Below are 14050 nucleotides of genomic sequence, written 5' to 3'. Positions count from 1 at the left end.
ATATGGGGTTTGCTAATTTAGTTGGTACATTTTAACAAAGTGTACTAAATTTTAGGTTATAAAAATATCCCTATTTAAAAGAAAACATACTTTAAATATAAGGGTACTTTAGTAATTTTAAAATTTAATTTAAATAAAAAATAAAAAGGTAGTTATTTATTAATTGTTTTTTAAAATAAAAAATAAAAAGAAATGTAGTTATTTTCCACTACTTAAGGAATATTTTTAATTATAATATTTTTAAATAGATATAAATTTTATACTTACGTTGTTTTTTAAAAATTGGTGGATCACATCCATATACAACATATTTTCCATCACTTAAAGGAATATCTTTTGTAATTTTTATTTTCATGACTTTATAGAACCCTTCTGGATTTATAGAATCCATCTCGATTTATAGAACCGTCTGGGTTTTTAGATATAAATTCATTAAAAAAACAACTACCTTTTATTTTATTTTATATTTTAAAACACAACTATCTTTTAAAAAATATATAATAAAAGCTAATAACTTTTCTAGTAGACATGAACCAATAAGGATTTTTAATAACTACCTTCTATTTTTTTATTTTAAATTAAATTTTAAAATTATTAAAATACTTTTAGATTTAAAATTGGTTTTTTTTTTAACAGAAATATTTTTGTAACAAAAAATTTGATACACTTTACTATAACGTACCAACTCAAAGATCCTCTTAAGTAAATTAGTAAATCCTTATATATATATATATCAACATTCATCGGATGCATTCTTCACACATCCATTTTTCACATCAATCTCTCTCCATCCCTTTACCAATGGATCAGTCCCCGCCCCAAGGAGTTGCAAAAGCACTGCGAAGTTACATAAAAACTAGGAGAAATGGGGCTATTGTGCAATCGAGGTACGTTACGGAATTAATAAAAGAAGAGCTTTATTTAGAAGCGACACAAGAAATTGTAGTTTTATCGAACCTTATCATGGAGGTTCAGAGGCTGGAACAGCAGCAGCAGCAGGCTCCGCCTGGACGTGGGTAAAGTAAAGTTTTTTTTATTGTTCAGACCATTTTTTAATTTTGATTCTGATGTAAAACTTTTTTTTATAGTTTAGACCATTTAAATATTGGTACTGAAAATTCTTCTTGATTCTTGAACAATGTTTTCATTAATACGCGTATTATCTTCTTTCATACGCATAACGCATATTAGTTTGTAACGTATAAAAAAGTATTTTATTATAATTTAGAAAAATAAAAGAAATTAAAAATATATTTAAACTTAAATATTAATTAAAAATATATTTAAACTTAAATATTAATTAAAAATATATTTAAACTTAAATATTAATTAAAANTATTAATTAAAAATATATTTAAACTTAAATATTAATTAAAAATATATTTAAACTTAAATATTAATTAAAAATATATTTAAACTTAAATATTAATTTTTTTCATAAATTTAAAGTAATGAATATTTCAATTGTTATGAAATTTTATTTATGTGTAATATTTTATATAATTTTTTATTTTCATACCTAATTATTATTTAATATTATAAAATTTATATATTATATTTCTTTTTAAATATTAAATATTAAAGATTTAATAATATTATATATTTTATTTTTTATTTATTTTTTTAGAATTAATTAATTGATTAATTTATTTCGTGTTCCATAGTCTATATACGCTCATCTTTAAACGGCATTTTAATTAAATAAGTTTACTTTTGGAAAATTTATAAAATAAATAGCATTTAAATTTCAGTTTATTATATGATAAAATTATGGATATTTTCTAAATCTTAAATAAAAGAGGAATTCGTAGACATTTAGGAGTCAGTGCGATAAGAAGAAAGATTTAGAAAAATAAGAAGTATTATTAAAACACAGTTCAAATAATTCTTAAGATTTCATCCACATTTAGTATTTTTCAAAGTTCTTACAAATTTTGTCTAAGCATGTTTCTACACTTTAGCATTTTCCAAGTCCATATAATTAATACGAATTTGATCATGTTAACATTTCGTTGCCTGAAAATGAAGATCAATAGAATTATCTACATGCCTACTGATAAGGCTCATAATCAACCTTGTATTAGGTAAGAAGGTGTAAAAATATGAGATCATTAACAATATATTAAAAAAATATTCTTATCCACCTTGACTCCAACTTTATCCTTTATACTTATTCACGTGAAATTTAGTCTTATAAACTCATTTAACTCCCACTTTCTTTGTTTTCCTTTGGAAAATATCTCAATTCTCACATGTCATTGTTAAATCATTACACTCATAAAAACTCATGTCTCTAGTCTCAATCAAGCTTTTTAAATGGAACATCTAACTCATTGTTAATTTCTCCCACTTTTTATAATCATTTTCTTTGCAAAAGCTTATATCGCAAATATCATAATCGAAAACTAGGACCGACACGTTGTTTCGGTCACACTAGATGCAAGGTACTCTTTACATGCCTTGTAGTTATGTAAAAAGTGAAGGTCTGATCTATTGAGTAGAGCTTAAGGCCCTTTGATCCTTCCATATAAGGTTTATAGTCTTAAATAGGACTCTTTATTATATTGTACTAAAAATAAACAATTCAGTTAACTGTGAGAACTGTATCTAATTTCAGTTCAATTGTTTCATCTTTGTCAAAAAAACTTTATTTAATAATAAAATATTAATAAAAATAATTATTCACAAAAAAAATAATAATTAATTTTTTAAAACAACTTTTTTATCACAAAATTTATATTTTTATTGATAAAAATAAAAAATGTAATTTATATTTTTATATTTTTTAAGTTATATATATATATATATATATATATATATATATTTATACATATATTTATATTTTTTTTACTATAATATAAATAAATAAAAAATAAAATAAAATAATTTTTGATAATAAAAAAAATATAAATAAAATAGAAAGTAATAATATTAAATAATTAAAAATCAACTTATTAGACATTTATGAATAAAATAAAATAAATATTAAAATAATTTTCAATTAAAAAGAAAAGAACATGTATTGTTATATTATTTAGTTTAAAAATTAGTACAATTCAGTTTAAAATTAGTATAGTTACTAGTTCAGTTAAGTTTATATTGTAGTTTAATTGAAATTAGTGTAGTTTACAATTTAGTTAATAGTTCAGTTAGTGTAATTTACAATTCAGTTTATAATTTAGTTCACAGTTCATACTGACTTTTGCGACTTATCCGGTTGAACCCTTCACATTAACAAAGTAAAACCGGGTAAATAAAACATTAATAATAATTTACTTTTACTTTTTTATGTTAATTTAGATTTGACATTATAAGTCTAACTAATTATTGACTTAAACATGAAAAACAGAAACCGAAAATGAAGTCTTTATAATATATATTCTATCATAAAAAAACATTTATTATTTTAATGAATGATTCATTAATTAATCTAGAATTTTAACCAATTTAATAGTTAATTCGATTTTCAAATCAATAATTAGTTAGAATTATGAAGTCAAATCTAAATTAATGTAAAAAAATGAAAATAAATTATTACTAATGTTTTATGTATAGTGTTTTATTTTGTTAAGTTAATGACAGAGGTTCCATTGGATAAGTCACATTCTTAGGATTTATCAACTATAACTATTTTTTTTCTATAACGTTGGAATATTTTCTTTTTATTTTCAAAAATACTATGACAAGAAAAATTATATTTCTTTTTATGTAGCTTCTCCTATATGACAAAGTGAAAAAAAATAATTATCCCCTTCACATAATTTTCATTTTTATTATATCAAATAATTAAAAATTGATTTCATACTTCCATGTGTTAAAATTTTCCCGTTTCCAGTTGTTTCCGTTTTCATCCCTTTCTTCTCCAAAACAATCATTCATGTAATGACGCCCAACTAGAAAACAAAATCTAATTGCACGTTAAAACTGTGTGTGTGAAGAAGCACGATCTATTCCAATTTTCATAACCTTCCCAGACAAACAAACGAACACGGTCTTTCTCTCTGTATATTTCATTTCTCCGCGTGATCAGAGAAAGAAAGGTCGAATGGCGACGAGGTACTGGGTAGTGTCTCTCCCCGTTCCGAATTCCGCATCCACTCTGTGGAACAAATTGCAGGAAGAAATCTCCAAACACTCCTTCGACACACCTCTTTACAGAGTACATTCTATTTCTTTTTCTCTCTCAACGCTTCACATTATATAACTAACTACCGTCTCTTTTTTTCTTCTCCTTTTTCTCTTCTAATTCGCAGTTCAACATTCCTAATCTCCGCGTCGGAACCCTAGACTCTCTCCTCTCTCTCAGCGACGATCTCGTCAAGGTGCGTAAAATTCTCCATTACACCAACAAAATTTTCACTGGTTTCACCTGTTCATGGATTCCGTTCCAATCCTGGATATTGCCAAAAAAATTACGGAGGAATGTTGTTACGTTGTGGCACGGCTGCGGATTTCTTAGAGATTATTAATTGTTTATTTGTTCACTGTGCTAGATCTGTTTTGTGTGTGTGTGTGCAGTCGAACAACTTCGTGGAGGGAGTGTCGCACAAGATCAGGCGACAGATTGATGATCTGGAAAGAGTGTCGGGCGCAGTGACCAGTAGTTTGACGGTGGATGGAGTCCCTGTTGATTCGTACTTGACGAGGTTTGTTCGACTGGAAACTGTGAAGACTGTGATTTGTTTCTGATGATTTATTTTTTTGTGGTGAAGATTTGGTGGTGCTGTGTTGGATGTAGGTTTGCTTGGGATGAAGCCAGGTACCCGACTATGTCGCCGTTGAAGGAGACTGTGGATGGGATTCATGGTCAGGTGGCAAAGATTGAGGATGATCTCAAGGTTATTCATATTTCTAACGCAGATTTGGACATAATTTGATTTTGTTATGTGATAGCCGATTGCGCAGACTATATTTTTACAGTGATGTATATATACTGTTGTAATTTAGTGGTCGTGCTAACTATTGAGCAAGGTCAAGTATTTGGTTTTCCTTCTTGATTACTACTTCAAGGTAAAAGATTAGTAACACATTAATTAGGTTGAAAATGAATAAGAGGCTAATGCTTTAATAGTTATTGCTTCCACATTCTTCATGCTTTTTTATTCAGTTTTTCTTCTAGTTATTGGAACAGTTAAGATAAATAAAAGAGACCATATTTAAGAGTAACTGAGAAAGCTTGAAAACTCCCCTCATATGTTCTCATATTTGTATTGATAGGATTTTGATACAATGTGTATAGGGGAGATCAAAGATCAATAATAGATACTTAGGTACCAAGATAGGTACAACTAATGGGTAATAGCATTTTACCAATTTAACTACTTCCTAACTATATTTAATACTTATTTTAACACTCTTCTTCCTCAAGCTGGAGCATACAAATTGTATGTACCAAGTTTGGAACAAATAAAATCAATTTCAGGTCCCCTTAATGATTTTGTTGACACATCTACAAGTTGATCATTGGATCCAACAAATTCATTACACATTTCCTTGGACAACAACTTTTCCCGAACAAAGTGATAGTCAATATCAATGTATTTAGATCTCTCATGTAACATTGGATTGGAAGCAACATGGAGGGCAACCTGTTATCACAATAGATCTTCATTTGCTAAATCTCACAAAAATTAAGTTCTTGAAGGAATTGTTTCACCCGTTGCCCTATACTCAACTTCAATTGTTGATCGAGTAACTACATTTTGTTTCTTACTTCTTCAAGAAATAATATTTCCTCCGAGGAAAATACAATATCCCATAGTAGAACGTTTGTCCGTAGGAGATCATGCTCAGTCAACATCACAATACCCTGAGACTTAGGTATTTCCTTTATCTTCATATAACAAACTTTGTCTTGGAGCCTTTATCTTTATATAACAAACCTTTAGATTCATATCATTCTCCAATCAGTTGACATGTAACACGTTCATGTATAACAAAGGAATTGACATCATAAGTTATTGAACAATTTAAAGACTTGGTTAATTGACTCAAAGAAATAAGATTGAAAGGACAAGAAGTAACACAAAGAACCGATTTTAGATTTAGGGAAGGAGAAAGTGAAACTTGACCAATTCCTTGGGAGGAATTTTAGAGCCCTTGGCTAAGGTTATGAAATGAGGATTTTTGGGAAAGCAAAGGCATTAGAACAAGGAGGCATTACCAGAAATGTGGTCAGAAGTAGCTGAATTAATTATCCATGGTCTTTGACCTTCCAGGGATTGTGAGATGCAAGTTGTTGAGAAGTTGTGATTTACAAATGATTGTGCTAAGCTATTAGATTTCAACCTCAAATATTCTTGGTTTTCATCATCAGAGAATTTTGGTTTAACAATTTCAGCATTAGAGACATTGCTTGTTTTGTTAGGAAAATCGTGCAAAGAGAAACAGGCAGCAGGTCCAAACCTTTTCATTGGTAGAGAAGAACAAAACAACTAAGGTAGATTAGAACCTTAAGGTGACCTTCAACTAGGATGACCTTTCATGACATCAAAATGAAGTTCCAATGGTCATAATAGAGATAGGGAGTTCCAGTGAGACCTATGATGGTGGCGCAACAAAGTTCCGGCAAGAGGATAGAGAATGAGTGCATTGCAGTGCGTGGAGGAAATTAGTTTCTGGGACCAGTGGGATTAGATGTCAGTTGGAAGGACACTCTAGAGCTGGTGGTCACTGGAGAAAACTGAGACAGTGGCCCGCGGCAGCTAATGGTTGGTGGCGGTTAGCAAACAGTGGTGAAAACTGTGCTGGAGAGGATACAGACTAGCAGAGTGGGATGGAGCCGTTTTGGTTCCTAGTTAAGATAAATAAAGAGACTATATTTAAGAGTAATTGAGAGAGCTTGAAAACTCCCTTCATATGTTCTCATATTTATCTTGATAAGATTCTGACTCAATGTGTATAGGGAAGATCAAAGATCAATCATATATACTTAGGTATAAAGATAGGTAGGACTAATAGGTACTAGCATTTTCCTAATACAACTACTTTCTAAATATATTTATTGCTTATTCTAACAGGAATAACTATGTTATTTAAGTCATGACAGATGTTCCTATGGCTAGTGACAATTTGATGATGGTATATAGTGGTTTTAGAGGGGCTGGGTGAGTATAACAAAGGGATTTTCAGGCAGGGAGATGATTTCAGTCAGAATGGCTAAGCTGATCTTTGGTATTTCTAATCCTATTCCATCATTTAATGTCATGTTTGGCATTATTGTGTTTTGGAGTAATTTTCTGTAGTGTTTTATTTATTGATTAGTGTTTGTTGTTTGGTTTTGTGCCTTGTTTGATTTTTGGGTGTTTTAGGCAAGAAAATACAAAATGTTGACAATATGGCAGGATTAAGGGTTTATTATAGGAGAAAGTTTAAAAACAAAGACTAAGAATACAGTTGGAAGGTAGTTTTTGCAGCTAAGTGTTTGCTAGCAAATAGGACCCTTTTATAGGAAGCTTAGAGGGAAAAGGAGATGGTTTTGGAGTTTTAAGAGTTTTTTAACTGGAATAATTCAGTGGAAAAGAGAGTTTGAAATTGTACAGTAACCTTTGATGCCAATTTTAAGATCATGTTACTAGTTGAATATAGAGATATGACATCAGTCACTTGTTATCATTTGTGGTCAAAACATTTTCTTCAAAATCTGAAATTTTTTGAATTTGGGAAATTATAATTTATTGTGATTATGAAGAACTTTTCTCATTTCTTCTAACTATGTGTTTTATGATAAGCACACTGAAATTAATTGTCAATTTGTTTGAGAAAAGTTATCTAAGCAAATTTGTGCCAAGTTTGTTGGCTTAAATTTTCACTTGGTAGATATTTTGATAAAATCCTTGATAGGACCTCATTCAAATTATATGTTTCAAGCTTGGTACATAGAATGTATATGGTCCAGCCCTAGGTGGGAGTGCTAAGATAGTTTATTTTATTTTCTGAGCAAATTGTTTTGTGTTGTATATATTATTAGCCTAGAGTCCTAGGGGTGAACATTATTTTCTATCTTGTTCTCTTGCCTTGTACTTTTGTTGCAAGATACATATCTCTATATACTAGAATATGTATCTAAATATAATTCAAGTTAAGATCTCTCAAGTTTCTTTTCTCATTTTGCTCAAAGTTATGGAGTTTTCCTGATTGCATAGTGAATGTCAAGCAATACCTTGGATCGATACTTTTCAATTCCCAAATGACGTTTCAGTCTCCCAAGGGTTTTTATCTTAAACTATTTTGCTAAATGTCGACTCGAGTTGTTCATTCCAATCATCAGCAATGACAATTATGTCGTCTACATACATTAACAATATAGTCTCTCCCCCTGAGGTGGGGTGTTTGATAATTAAGGTGCTGTTTCCTTGACTTTGTATCCTGAGGTTTTCATGACTTTATTGAGTCTCACAAACCACACCGGGGGAGCTTTTTTCCAAAGCCATATAAAGCTTTTCTTAACTTGCAAACATAATTGGCAGCAACTTTATATACTGGAGGAACATCCATGTAGATTTCCTCCTCAAGATCCCCATGCTTGAAAGCATTCTTCTCATCACACTGTTGTAATTCCATGCAATTATCTGTAGCAAGAGATAATATTAACCTAGCTGTTTTCATCTTTGCAACTAGTGAAAAACACTCCAAGTAACCACACATTTGAGTGAAACCCTTAGAAATGTAGTCAATCTTTCATATCTTAGATGCCCATTTTGAACAACGTAGGCTGAATTGAATTTAGAAGTCATTCCTTTCAAGCCCATAAAATAAAATAAAACTTAAGGCTTTCTATCTATCATATGAAATTGTTTTGACCATAGAATTTCAGTGGCTTTTGCTAAGGTTGTTCCATTCTTGAAAAGATAAAGAAAAAGGAAGAATGACATTGTTCATTGCTGATGAACAATGTAAAATAAAGAATCCCCATTTTACACTGTGTTGATTAAATTTTCTATTTTGCGCTTAGCTCTGTTTTTCTTTTCAGGTTCGTGTTTCTGAGTATAACAATATCCGCAGTCAGCTTAATACCATCAATAGAAAGCAAACTGGAAGGTGCGAATGTTGTTTATTGGCCGATCATGACTTTTAAATTTAATACTGTTATATTTCTTATCTGACTTGAATGCCCTTTTTGCTTTTTTTAGCTTAGCTGTGCGTGATCTTTCCAACTTGGTAAAACCTGAGGATATTATAACATCAGAAAATTTAACTACCCTACTTGCTATTGTTCCAAAGTATTCACAGAAGGATTGGCTCTCAAGCTATGAAACATTGACCAACTATGTGGTAAGAGTTGCCACATATTTGCTCATATACTCAGCTGCTACTTACCCAAGATTATTATGAATGATGATTCACTATATTTTTACTCAATTAATATAAACAAGCTCTGAATTTAAATAAATAGTTCAACCATGTTTAATTCTGGGATATTCCTGAATACAATCTTTTTGCCTTGGTTTATTTCTAATTCTAATTAAAATAAGTATTTTAGGTTCCCAGGTCTTCCAAGAAGTTGTATGAAGATAACGAATATGCTCTTTATTCTGTAACACTATTCAGTCGTGTTGCAGACAATTTTAGAACTAGTGCACGAGAAAAAGGGTTCCAAGTAAGTATATTTTCTCAAGTTGCGAATACTATCTTCAGTTTTAGAGGATTAGTAAAATTCATATCCTGTTTTTAGTTTTACATCCATTAACTTGTTTATGGAAATATATGGGAAAGCATGAGGCATGTTATGCAATATCAATTTTGGGGTTGAAGAAAAGTATTTTAATGGAAATATATATCATACTTCAGATTCGTGATTTCGAATACAGTCCTGAATCACACGAGAGTCGCAAGCAAGAGTTAGAGAAATTGATAGATGACCAGGAAAGTTTGAGGTCCTCTCTGTTGCAGTGGTGTTATGCTAGTTATGGAGAGGTATTATTCATTATTTATCACATCAATTAATTTGTACAATAGCTGTCCAAACAAAATATTACAATGCACAATATTCAGGTCGCATAGGAGGAAACTGTGCAGATAATGAAATCAATTATTATGAATTCCTTGAGTATCTGCAATTTAAATTTGTATTTACTTTTTTTTTGTGATAATAAAAAATAATAAAATTATTATTATTATAATTATAAACATAAATATAAATAAATTTTATAATTTTATTGCAAGTGGTTTTTATTTATTTTGTAGAAATTCTTTTATAATAGGTAGTCATTTTAGTTTAAAAAGTAGTTAAATTTTTTAAAAAAACGGCCAAAATGTAAAAAGAAAGTTAAATTTAAAAAAGTGTCACTTAAATAATAAAATGGTAAAACAATTAATTTAATTTTTGTTAAAAAAAGCCTATTACATAAAGGATAAAATAGAAAACAAAATATTAACACAAGTAACAAAGAATCCTTTATATAATGGTCTAGATGAAGCCTTTTCCCTATTAACCACTGTTGGCACTTTTAGCGGCCCCATAATTTTTTGGTTTAAATTTCTACATTTTTGTTTACATTCGAAAATTCTGTTCTCACTTCTCAGTATCATAAAATATTGTTAAGTTCTGTGATCTCTCTCTTGTTCTTGCCCTGTTATCATAAATGATGTGATTTCTGATTTAATGTTTTTACTTGTTTTATTTACTGAAGGTTTTCAGCTCCTGGATGCACTTTTGTGCAGTACGTGTATTTACTGAGAGCATTCTGAGATATGGTCTTCCACCATCTTTCTTGGTTAGATATAACAACTTTCAGTTTCGCTCTTTTCCCTCCAAATATTTTATCACTGACCATTGGTTCTTGTGGTCATCCAGGCATGTGTTTTAGCTCCATCAGTCAAATCTGAGAAGAAAGTACGCTCTATCCTTGAAGGGTTGAGCGACAGCACAAACAGGTAAGAGACTTATTTCTGTGTATGTGGCTTAAAATAGATATAATTAATTTTTTAGGCTACCAAGATTGATTTATGGGAAGTCAATGACATGTTTGGGGTCAACATACTTTTCTCTTTCGCCCCCTACCTCATATTGATTCAAGAGAAAATAAGATGTAAGAAAATTGTTTTTTTATTTGGCGGGGGTAGTGTTTTAGTTTTACAGTTTCATGCATCTTTCACATAAAATGTGGTAAATGCATTAGAAACTCAACAGGCTTCAATTATTTGGTGATTCCTTAATCCATTATTATTGACTAATTTCAAAATTATTTGAGATGTTGACACTTGGCACTCTTCAAAACCAGATGAAAAAGAGATAGTAAGCCAACGAAATTTGTTACTGCTTCACATAATCTGTTCTTCAGTGTAGCATTTTGCATGCTTGTCAAAGTCCTGTGATTTTCTCTCCAAAATATCCAATGCTCCTTTTTCAAGGAAGCATCAATTGTACTGTCCACGTCATTACACCATACTACCACATACTTTATCTTTAATTGCCATCAATTATTGTAGGCAACGCCAACCCATTATTATCGAAACCGAACTCAATATTATCGCTGTCTTGCTTTTACTACTACTATTATTATAATTATTATTATTATTGATATCTTTTAATTCTACTTTAATCCTAGCCGTGCAATATGAGGGACGGTATACTAGATTATGATACAACATGCTCATAAATTCAATCATTAATTCCTATAACATACTTCAGAAGAACTTGCATCCACCATATATTTGATCCACAAGGCCATATCTATAGTTATATTATTTATCTATAATATAGGTTCTTTTTTTTTTTTTAATGTTACATGCTCATATTGTTATTGTTCCTTTTATGTTTTACGTGCAGTGGTTACTGGAAGACTGAGGATGATGGGGTTGGGATGGCTGGCCTTGTAGCAGGTGATGGTGATGCCCACCCTTACGTCTCGTTCACTATCAATCTTGTTTGAGCGCACCCAGAAACGAGCCCTATCTTCTTTCAGGGTCAGGAAGGATTCCTTTGTATATTAGGGTCATGTTCCATTCATTTCTTCTTTTTTTCCATATATATAATATATAATTTGAGCGTATTCAAGTTTCCAGAAGGATATGGTGAATTTAAGTGGTCTTATGGTACCAAGTTTTGATCATTAACTTGTATTGAGTTATTTCTTCATGTTTTCTCGTCTATGATCATGTAACTAGAGAAGTTACAGTCTTTGTATTTCTTGGTAGCATATCTACATAATACTTTGTTTGTATCTTGAGACTAATATATATCCATTTGTTTATACTTTTGGATTTTGGATTTGGGCTGATCTAGACTAATCTGTGCGGACGGTCAACTCCTTTTGGAATAAGTTTATATTTTTTAAAATGAGATAAACTTAGAGGAGTATATTGATAGAATTATGTATTACAAACTAAATTTTGAGATTATAATTAAATATATTTTTATAAACATATTTTAGACATTCTCACAGCTCGCTTAAGTTGATATATGAGAGTAGGATAATGATAAAGAAACTATTGGTCTACATCACCCGAATTTAAAACAAAAAAAAAAAAAAACTTGGAAAATTCAATTCTTAGGGATTTGGGTTTTGCGGTTTCCTTCATTATGGTTAAAAATTTATTTTCATTTTCGAAATTGGTTTTTGTTGTGGGATGTTTTGTTAGAGGTGTGTCAATTGGTCCACCGGTGTTCGTGTCGATGGCTTTCTGTTTTGGTATAAGTTCTGGATTTGTTTTTGAGAACTTTCTTGGAACATTCATTGGTTTTAGTGTGGTGGTTAGGTCATTCATTGGTCGTCGGTTTGGGTGTTCGTAGTGTTTGTGTTCTGGTATAGGTAATTGGGGTTTTTTTTTTTTAAATGTTTCATTTTGAATTTTTTGCTCTCTTTTTAATTTTTGCACTCCTTTTTTCGTCAAGATTAGATATTTCTAAAATAGACAACCTTAATGAAGTTGATCATGGTAGGAATAAGGTATGTTTGGTTATACAATAGTTTGAAACAATTTCAGTTATTTATGTATATGAATAAAAATGAGTGATGATTTTGTTAATTCATGATAATTGTTTCTTTGTCATAACATGTGTTGTTGAGTACAATTTGTATGTGTACATGTATTGTTAGACTGTTTTTTTTCAAAGAAAATGAGTGATGACTTTGTTGCTTAATGATCATTGTTTGTTTGTCATAGCATGTGCTTTTGAGTACACTTTGTATGTGTTGCATTTCATTCATGTCATGTGATTAGTTTGGATGATTGTCTTTTGTGTGTGGAAGTTGGTGACCTTTCTGTTAATGTTCATAATAAGTTAGTTTTTTCCAGAATAAAATTTTAAACTATTATCATAGTTTTGAATATGAATTTGACAATCTCACTACCAGTTTTTAAGCTCTCTACCATGCAAGTTTGATGGACGTAATTTAAATGTTACATTTGACCTCTATTGTTTGTTTGGTCTATAAATGTCTCTATAGTTATTCGATTGAGTTGATTTTTTTTTTTTGTATTGCATTCTTGATTTGAACTTCTGTTGTGGTTGCAATTTGATTTTGAAAATCCCACAGAGTTGGTAGAGTTCATTTGGATTTAAATGCTAACAAATTTGACCTCTGCTGCTTGTTTGGTCTAAAACTTTCTCTATACTTATTTTATTGAGTTGATTTTTTTTTTTGCATTGCATTCTTTATTCATTTATCTTTAATTTGAATTCAAGAACTTAAATGTTGGATTTTTTGTTGTTGTCGTAGTTTGATTTCAAAAGTGATACACAATTTATTGAGTTCAATTATGGTTTAAATATTGACAGATTTTACCTTTGCTGCTTGTTTGGTCTATAACATTCTTTATAGTTATCCGATTGAGTTGACTTTTTTTGCATTGCATTTCTGATTCAATTATCTTCATTTTCAATATAAGAACTTAAATTTTGGACTTCTTTTTGTGTTGTAGTTTTATTTTGAAAATCCCATACAATTTGTAGAGTTCAATTCTGGTTTAAATGCTGACAAATTTAACCTCTACTACTTATTTTATCTATAACTTTCTCTATACTTATCTAATTGAGTTGATTATTTTTTTTTGCATTGTATTCCTGGTTCAATTATCTTTAATTTTAATGCAAGAACTTTAATTT

The 14050-nt window shown here is 30.0% G+C and overlaps 1 protein-coding gene across 1 annotated transcript; it reads left to right on the top strand.

Moving 5' to 3' along the window:
* The first annotated feature begins 3866 nt into the window (after positions 1-3866).
* LOC106774632 (V-type proton ATPase subunit C-like) lies at positions 3867-12198 on the top strand. Its single transcript, XM_014661679.2, has 11 exons — positions 3867-4159; positions 4254-4322; positions 4519-4646; positions 4739-4838; positions 8972-9039; positions 9132-9273; positions 9482-9598; positions 9790-9915; positions 10632-10715; positions 10796-10875; positions 11771-12198. The coding sequence occupies exons 1-11, from the start codon at positions 4046-4048 to the stop codon at positions 11871-11873; spliced, it is 1131 nt and encodes a 376-aa protein (XP_014517165.1). The 5' UTR covers positions 3867-4045; the 3' UTR covers positions 11874-12198.
* The last annotated feature ends 1852 nt before the right edge of the window (positions 12199-14050 follow it).

The sequence above is a fragment of the Vigna radiata genome, chromosome 1 (assembly GCF_000741045.1).
Source record: "Vigna radiata var. radiata cultivar VC1973A chromosome 1, Vradiata_ver6, whole genome shotgun sequence".
In the NCBI taxonomy this organism is placed as follows: Eukaryota; Viridiplantae; Streptophyta; class Magnoliopsida; order Fabales; family Fabaceae; genus Vigna; species Vigna radiata.
Note: the sequence above shows the minus strand (reverse complement) of the source record. Positions and strands in the feature narration are given on the sequence as shown.